At 39.0% G+C, this 9,216-nt stretch overlaps 2 protein-coding genes and 1 long non-coding RNA gene across 3 annotated transcripts in view; 2 read left to right on the top strand and 1 right to left on the bottom strand.

Annotated features, from left to right (window-relative positions):
• fam151b (family with sequence similarity 151 member B) overlaps nucleotides 1-1,554 on the top strand; it is a 10,424-nt gene extending 8,870 nt beyond the window's left edge. Inside the window, exons 4-5 of the mRNA XM_014027682.1 lie at nucleotides 337-472; nucleotides 554-1,554. Of these exons, the coding sequence (XP_013883136.1) occupies nucleotides 337-472; nucleotides 554-707 (290 nt within the window). The 3' untranslated portion in view covers nucleotides 708-1,554. The remainder of the gene's footprint in view (nucleotides 1-336; nucleotides 473-553) is intronic.
• A 3,115-nt stretch (nucleotides 1,555-4,669) lies between these two features.
• Nucleotides 4,670-9,216, bottom strand: part of dhfr (dihydrofolate reductase) — a 6,070-nt gene continuing 1,523 nt past the window's right edge. Inside the window, exons 3-6 of the mRNA XM_014027681.1 lie at nucleotides 8,589-8,694; nucleotides 7,299-7,422; nucleotides 7,081-7,196; nucleotides 4,670-4,828 (exon numbers count right to left, since the gene is read on the bottom strand). Of these exons, the coding sequence (XP_013883135.1) occupies nucleotides 4,747-4,828; nucleotides 7,081-7,196; nucleotides 7,299-7,422; nucleotides 8,589-8,694 (428 nt within the window). The 3' untranslated portion in view covers nucleotides 4,670-4,746. The remainder of the gene's footprint in view (nucleotides 4,829-7,080; nucleotides 7,197-7,298; nucleotides 7,423-8,588; nucleotides 8,695-9,216) is intronic.
• Nucleotides 8,701-9,216, top strand: part of LOC106531762 (uncharacterized) — a 1,604-nt gene continuing 1,088 nt past the window's right edge. Inside the window, exon 1 of the long non-coding RNA XR_001311984.1 lies at nucleotides 8,701-9,209. This is a non-coding gene — a long non-coding RNA (uncharacterized LOC106531762). The remainder of the gene's footprint in view (nucleotides 9,210-9,216) is intronic.

Raw genomic sequence — 9,216 nt, 5'->3', positions numbered from 1 at the left:
GTATAATGTCTTGTGACGTCCACGGCCTACCCCAGTTACCACTACTGTGCATGTGTGTCAAGGACAGAAAGGCAGATGTGGCAGTGGAAGGTGTCAAAGCAGTTTGGAGAGAAAAACAAAACAAATCAAAAAAACGATTAATSGATTATTAAATTAGTCATCGATTATTTTAATAATCGATTCGTCGTCGATTAATCGATTAATCGTTGCAGCCCTACATCATCAGTGATGTAATGTATTTTCCAGTAAGATGCTCTCAGTTTACAGCAGGATCTGATGTGTATTGTTTCAAACAAAGCTGGAGCTGGACTCTGTTGTGGGTCTGTTTGTGTCCAGGGTACAGCTGGGACATGGTGCATCAGATGCAGGACCGCTGCAGACCTCTGACACACGCCGTGACGTTCCCGGTCCGTGCCGCTCTGCTGGGCCGCTCCTTCTCCCAGCTGTCATGGCTGCTGCAGCAGTCAGACAGGTGATGACATCACTGCAGGTTCTGACTGTGGACATGTTGAAGCTCAGTTATTAAGTTGTGTGTTTAATGTTTGATTGACAGGTACAGTCTGACTGTGTGGACGGGTCAGGGGGATGAGTTCACTCTGCAGGACTTGCTGCTCTACAGGAATCAGTTGGACCACAGCAGGATCTACTACGACCTGCCGGACTCTGTGAGGACAGAACTGATCGTGACACCACGGGACCGGTCCTGATCGGGTCGGCCTGGTTCTCAGGAACACAGAGGAGGTGAGCTGCAGATGTTCTGCTGGTGACACCGGGCCGCCGCCTTCTCAGACATCATCTGAACCAGGTGTGGACCTCGAGGTCTGTGAGACTCACCAGAACCTTTATTAGGTCCATCTTTCTAAAACTGGACTGGACTTCCTTCTGCATCCAGAATTGTTTCAGGTTTTCATGAGCCAGCCTCCTGAAGGTGTTGGACCAAACATTAACCCAAAGTTACTTTAATTCACTCAAACTCTGACTCAGGAAACTGGACTGTTTATGACCCGGTCACTCCACAAAATAACACTTCCTGCCCACAACCCTCTGTTTGACACACAGGACATCAGGACATGTGTCCTCACTGCCTGTGRAAACCTTCTGATTTAAATCTGGTTAAAGTAAAGCTTATTGGTCAGTGGTTCCATGTAATGTTTAGAACCAGACTGTGGCTGCACTCAGCACTGAGTATTGTTGAGATCAGCCTTTGTTTACAATCTGAGAACACCCCAGAACCAATCTCACTAGCTGTGTTTCCATCAGCAGTGCTTTGTGCATTTTGAAGTATCACGTTAGAAACTGTGAATGGAAACTTCCTCAATTTTTAAGTTCAGATTTTCTGAAAGAGTTAATGCTCAAAAGTGAAGATGGAAACCAGTGGTGGGCAGCACTAATCCAAAAATTAACTCCGCAATTTCTAAAGTGCTTATAAAAATATTTAGGTCCGCAACTTCAAAACTGTTCATGCCRTAGAAAACCTAGCGGAAGCTAATTTTACAGCGCAAGTTCAATTTGACACTTACTAGTTGACAATTCATGTACAATATGCACAATACTGCCAACTAGCGGTGTATGAAGTCTTTTACAGCTTAATCCTACAACCGCCGATTGCTGGGGATCTGATTTCCTGAAACAGAACCTTGGCTCCTGGTGTAAAAATTAAGAAGTTGTTGAGTATTACTAGTTCGGCTGCTTCTTTTTCTTTTTCTTTTGTTTGTTGTAGATTTTTCATTAAATTTAAAACTGTTTATTGGAAAACTGAAGCAATGCATTCTGGGTACATGACAGACTGACGGGAAACAGGAAACTAGTATCTTCCCTTCAAAATAAGARCTTGGATTTTAAAGTTTTCCTGTTCACCTGAAACTCTCAGACTGAAGAAGTCTCTTGGAGGAGAGACGAAACGTTTCACTAAAGAAGAACCCATCCAGAGGACCTACTTATTTTTTTTCTACCTGGATTAGGATGTTTTCCATGTAGTTGCTCCAGTTGACCACTAGATGTCAGTCTTCACCAGCATAACATCTTTAAATCACTTCTGAGTCTCTAACACCGTTGTCCGATTGCTTTTGAGCTCCAGCGTTTAAACTTTTTGTTTTTTAAAAGGAGCCAAAATTTTAGTACGGATTACAAACGTTTACCGTTTTTACTATTGCCTTCCTGCTACGTAAACAGACACAAAGCGTTGGGAAATCAGAACTGTGGCCAAAAGCAACAGTCCGCAAGGATGTATACCTTCCCAATAAGTGTGTGTTTTTTAAATCTTTTACTTCAAATTTGACAGATGTACAAAAATATAATGGAAAATAAAGAAACTGTTACAAAAATACATAAGCAACAAATATGTAACATGAATGTAACCAAAATGTCACAAAGGGGTCTGGTTATGAGATATTAAATTTTTAAAAAATTGTTCTTGTTTTTCCAAGTTTCTGATTATTTAAAGTGATATAAGTGTGTTTATCTGGGAAGGGTGCTGTTGATTAGGTCAGGAGTGTAGTGATTCATTGACAGACTTACCTTCCGCTGTTCAATGTAATGATGACTGGTATAATTTGTTATTAACGGTTCTGCATTTTCATTTTAAAAAGCGCAAATCTGCTTATGAATTACAAAAATTAGTAAGTCTGCTAAAGTGCAAATGAAATATTTAGGTCCGCAATTAGCGGATTTGCGCTTTAGCGGGCTGGTGCCCACCACTGCTGGAAACACATTAGCTGAATATTTACCTCACAGCTGTTCCTGCTGTCCAATAATAATAGTGACTGCAGCTGGACCCTCCTCCTGCTGTCGTCTTCAGCTATTCCCATAATATGACGAGAATTACATTTCTATTCTACGTCTCCAGACAGCAGTAACATCACCAACATTAGTAAATATGACAGAATAATTACAACTTTCCTGATAGTAGCAACACGTTCCTGAAAACTTCTCTCCATTGTCCTGAGATGTGTCCCTGTGAGTTTGTGTCTTTACTGCCTGTTTACTACAGACATGTGTAACATCTGATGTAATTACACTTTGTGTAGCCTGGGAACCAGTTGATGAAAACAAAACACTCCTGCTGGGATTTATCCTGTTAGAAAAAAGAATAAGAAATAAAACATTTCTCTGTATTAAAATACATTTCTTGTGCAAAATGTTATTAACCATGTTTCTATTTTTGTTTCCATTTTGGACTTTACATGTGCATAAACTTTATTAAGTCAGAATTATTTAGTCTGTTTTCACCTCGTTTCTACTTATTTCACAACCAAAGTTTCTTTATTTCTCTGTTCTGATTCTACTGTTACTAAACTACCTATCCTCATACAGAGTTGTAAAGTAACTAAGGGCAAATACTTTGTTACTGTACTTAAGTAGAACTTTTGGGTATCTGTACTTGAGTAATTATTTTTCAGCCTACTTTTTACTTCTACTCCTTACATTTTTAAAAAAGACAAGAAGTAGAAAGTCGTTACTTTTATTTCATTTTCGCTTGTTTTCATTCCAGCTTATTATTGTAAAAAATAAATACTATCCATATAAATTATGCCTCCTAGAGTGAATTTAATTGTGGTTGAATGAAAAGTATAAATATATGAAATTCTGATACCGTATTAGTTTGTACACAAACAAATCATGCCACACTCCAGCAGGACATAATCATTAAAATAAAAGTACTGTACTTAAGAAGTATTTGTATTTCATGAATTATATTATTGCATTTGGCTGCAGCCCTCAGATAGATTTTCATTTTGGGGAAAAGCTTTGTGCAGCCTTGATATATGTATATAAACCGAAACAGCTATCATCAGTGCAACAGTGCATCCTAAATTTAACATAAATTAATTATTTTAATACAACAGTCATTTCTGCATTGTTTTGGGGAGGTCACCTCCTAATAAATGTCCTTACAGAAAATCTAACTGCTCATTTTAAATCAATACTTTTACTTTTAATACTGAAGTACAAAAAATATCAGATACTTTAAGACTTTTACTCAAGTAATATTCCTAAAGGAGAATTTAACTTTTACCAAAGTAATTTTTGGTAAGATACTTGTACCTTTACTCAAGTATCATTTTGTGGTACTTTATACAACACTGATCATACAAGTTGTCATTGTCACTTAGAAACTAATGTTTTCTTCAACTACTGAGTAATGTTTAAAAATAAGTGTTTTAATCCTTTCTGTTGAGCCATGTATAAGTATAACTAAGTAATGGTGACTTCATGAGATTCTTTATAAATTATTTTATTTAGAAATAAAATTCATGCCAAACTTCCTGTTTCTACCTCTGATTAACATTACAAAGTTAGAAAATAATTAATTATCAAATAACTTAATCTTAAACTTTCTATAAAGCCTGACTTCTGATTGTTTTGAACTCAGAATTATTGTGAACATGTTCATCACTCCAAGTAGATCCTGTGAGAAAGAAAACAGCCTAAGATTAACTGACTCAGCAGAAAACTGGAAGCTCAGTTTGCTGCAGCGACTCGGACCCTGGAGGAGAGTTCTGACCCATCAACTCTACAATAACTGGGAATTAATGTCTACACAACACTGCCTCCTCAGTGAAAGCTGCTGTATCAGACTTGTTCTCCTGCTACAAGATTCACTGAGTGACTGATCAACAGTTCTGTTCAGTCGTAATGATCAGAATCATAAAACACACAATCAAAGTGAAACAAGTAAAGAAATAGTGTTTATTTCCATAGAAACAGTTGCAAACATGACAAACACATTATTTTATGATGACACACTCAGTGATCCAAACTTTCATAAACTTCAAATCTGTACTGGATTCCGTTCTCCTCCTGCAGCTCCTGAGGAACCCCTGGAAACCTGCAGGACAGGAAGCTTCATGGTCAGTTTCCATGGATACCACAGGTTCAGAGACACCCTGCTGGGGTCAGACCTGGACCTGCTTTTATCCAACTTCTCAGAAATACTCAACGTTACTGTTACAAGTGGGACTAGTATAAAATAATCCCTGGCACTAAGTCAGCCTTAAAAATCAGTCATCAGTTAGATTTTGTCACATGTGATCATCGTTTACGTCATATGATCGTTTACATCATATGATCATCGTTTACGTCACGTGATCATTGTTTACGTTACGTGATCATCGTTTATGTCACGTGATCATTGTTTACTTCACATGTGATTATTGTTTACGTCACGTGATCATCGTTTACGTCATGTGATCATCGTTTACATCATGTGATCATCGTTTACATCATGTGATCATCGTTTACATCATGTGATCATCGTTTGCATCATGTGATCATCGTTTGCATCACGTGATCATTGTTTACGTCATGTGATTGTTTACTTCACGTGATCATTGTTTACTTCACGTGATCATTTACTTCACATGTGATCATTGTTTACGTCATGTGATCATCGTTTACGTTACGTGATCGTTTACGTCACATGATCATCGTTTGTCACGTGATCATTGTTTACTTCACGTGATCATCATTTACGTTACGTGATCATCGTTTGTCACGTGATCATCGTTTACGTTACGTGATCATCATTTATGTCACGTGATCATTGTTTACGTCACGTGATCAGTGTTTACGTCACGTGATCATCGTTTACGTCATGTGATCATCGTTTACATTACGTGATCATCGTTGACGTTACGTGATCATCGTTTACTTCACATGTGATTATTGTTTACGTCACGTGATCATCGTTTACGTCACGTGATCATCATTTACGTCACGTGATCATCATTTATGTCACGTGATCATCATTTACTTCACGTGATCATTTACTTCACAAGTGATCATTGTTTACGTCATGTGATCATCGTTTACGTTACGTGATCATTTACGTCACATGATCATCGTTTGTCACGTGATCATTGTTTACTTCACGTGATCCTTGTTTACTTCACGTGATCATCATTACGTTACGTGATCATCGTTTATGTCATGTGATCATTGTTTACTTCACATGTGATTATTGTTTACGTCAAGTGATCATCATTTACGTCACGTGATCATCGTTTACGTCACGTGATCATCATTTATGTCACGTGATCATTTACTTCACGTAATCATTTACTTCACAAGTGATAATTGTTTACGTCATGTGATCATCGTTTACGTTACGTGATCATTTACGTCACATGATCATTTGTCACGTGATCATTGTTTACTTCACGTGATCATCATTTACGTTACGTGATCATCGTTTGTCACGTGATCATTGTTTACTTCACATGTGATCATTGTTTACTTCACATGTGATCATTGTTTACGTCATGTTATCATCGTTTACGTTACGTGATCATTTACGTCACATGATCGTTTGTCACGTGATCATTTACTTCACAATCATCATTTACGTTACGTGATCATCGTTTGTCACGTGATCATTGTTTACTTCACATGTGATCATTGTTTACGTCATGTGATCGTTTACGTTACGTGATCATCGTGTATGTCACGTGATCATTGTTTTCTTCACATGTGATTATTGTTTACGTCACGTGATCATCGTTTATGTCACGTGATCATTGTTTACTTCACATGTGATCATTGTTTACGTCATGTGATCATCGTTTACGTCACGTGATCATCGTTTGTCACGTGATCATTGTTTACTTCACATGTGATCATTGTTTACGTCATGTGATCGTTTACGTCACGTGATCATCGTTTATGTCACGTGATCATCGTTTATGTCACGTGATCATTGTTTACTTCACATGTGATCATTGTTTACGTCATGTGATCATCATTTACGTCACGTGATCATCGTTTATGTCACGTGATCATTGTTTACTTCACATGTGATCATTGTTTACGTCATGTGATCATCGTTTACATCACGTGATCATCGTTTACTTCACGTGATCATCGTTTACTTCACATGTGATCATCGTTTACATCATGTGATCATCGTTTACTTCATGTGATCATTGTTTACTTCACGTGATCATTGTTTACATCAAGTGATCATCGTTTACATCATGTGATCATCGTTTACATCATGTGATCATCGTTTACATCATGTGATCATCGTTTACATCATGTGATCATCATTTACATCATGTGATCATTGTGTGAGGTGGTTCTTACTCTGGTATCTGACAGTATTTATCAGGACTGATCTCAGGGAGGAAGGTGTCACAGTCAAACTGCTTCAGGATCCGAGTCACAAACAGTCTTTTTGTTCCTGGGCTCTCCATCAGCTCCTGGGCAGCCAGAAAACAAAGAACAGATTTACCCACAGGTCCGGTGTTTGTTCAGAAACAGATAATTTCTTCCCTATGACTGGAACTGAAATAGACGTGTACCTTGTAGAGAGAGCTTCCTCCGATGACCCAGACCTGATCTGCCTGCTCCGACAACTCTGAGTCCACCAGCCTGAGAGCTGAGCTGAAGTCTGCAGCCAGGTGGTGTGCTCCTGCAGGGGGCGCTCTGCACAAAACCAGCACATTTCAGCCAAACCAGAGACCATCTCACAGTTCATTTAACCCAGCAGAGTAAACAAATACTATGCATATAAATACACGTTCTGTGTGTAAACACATATTCTGTGTATGCATATGTGCTGTGTGTATAAATACGGTGCTCTGTGTATAAATACATGCTCTGCATATAAACACACGCTCTGTGTATAAATACGGTGCTGTGTATAAACACACGTTGTGTACAAACACAGGTTCTGTGTACAAACACATGTTCTGTGTATAAATACGGTGCTCTGTGTATGAACACACTCTGTGTATAAACCCACGCTCTACGTATAAATACACTCTGTGTATAAACACACACTCTACGTATAAATACACTCTGTGTATAAACACACACTCTACGTATAAATACACTCTGTGTATGAACACACACTCTGTGTATAAATACACTCTGTGTATAAACACACACTCTGTGTATAAACACACACTCTGTGTATAAACACACACTGTGTATAAATACATGCTCTACGTATAAATACACGCTCTACGTTTAAATACACGCTCTACGTTTAAATACACGCTCTGCGTATAAATACACGCTCTACGTATAAATACACACTCTGTGTATAAACACACACTCTGTGTATAAACACACACTCTGTGTATAAACACACGCTGCATTTGTATGTTTCAACTGAAAAACCTGGCTGTCTGCACATACTCAGCAGGTGAAAGTGTGTATTTTTACACACACTTTTATGTAACATTGTTTTGATACATCCGGTGTGTTTGTACGCACTGTTTATACATGAAGCCCCTGGGGAAACAAGCACCAGCTACTGGTCTACAGAACTGCAGGTCAATAAGAGCAGACACACACACACACACACCTGTGCCCAGCATCAAAWGTGTTGTACACAAAGATGATGCTCTGTCCAAACTCCTGTTCTCTACAGACCTAAACCCTCTCAGACAGATGTTTGGATGTTCCACAGTGGAACAGTCCTCAGCCAGATGATGACTACAGAGCAGGTTCTGAAGAACAAAGTCTGAGCCATCAACACATACAAGGGTCAGTTATCAGATACCAGCTGACATCAGTACCTGAACGCAGCAGGAGGACTGTGTTTACCAACATGTCACTGGTGTAGCTGTGTGACACAAACATACTTTAAGTTCCTGCTCAGGATGATGTTGATCCGGTCCTTCAGAGGTCGGTTCTTCTCTGGGATAGAGAACCAGGTCTTCCTACCCATGATTACCACATTCTTCTTACCTGCAGATCAGGTCAGTAATCATGTTAACATGTCTCTGTTGTGATCACAGGTCAGTTAATGTGTTTACGTGTCTCTGTTGTGATCACAGGTCAGTTAATGTGTTAACATGTCTCTGCTGTGATCACAGGTCAGTTAATGTGTTTACGTGTCTCTGTTGTGATCACAGGTCAGTTAATGTGTTTACATGTCTCTGCTGTGATCACAGGTCAGTTAACGTGTTTACGTGTCTGACATGGTCACCGCTCTACTGATAATCAGACAGACTGACAGCTAAATGGAAATGGACTGAACCAACTCCTGTGGTCCAGTTCACAGCCTGCTCCTCTCCTCCTGTCACATCAGTACAGCAAAACACACACACACACACACACACACACACACACACACACACACACACACACACACACACACACACACTTGTTCTTTCATCCTCAAGGGGACTTTGCATTAACATTCCTTTCATAAGCTCATGTATACCTTGGTCCTGATGTTGTTAAACATGTTCACACCAGAGGTATGAC

The sequence above is a fragment of the Austrofundulus limnaeus genome, unplaced genomic scaffold (genome assembly GCF_001266775.1).
Source record: "Austrofundulus limnaeus strain Quisiro unplaced genomic scaffold, Austrofundulus_limnaeus-1.0 Scaffold672, whole genome shotgun sequence".
NCBI classification, from domain to species: Eukaryota; Metazoa; Chordata; class Actinopteri; order Cyprinodontiformes; family Rivulidae; genus Austrofundulus; species Austrofundulus limnaeus.
The sequence above is the reverse complement of the archived record's forward strand: the minus strand, read 5'-3'. Positions and strand labels throughout refer to the sequence as shown.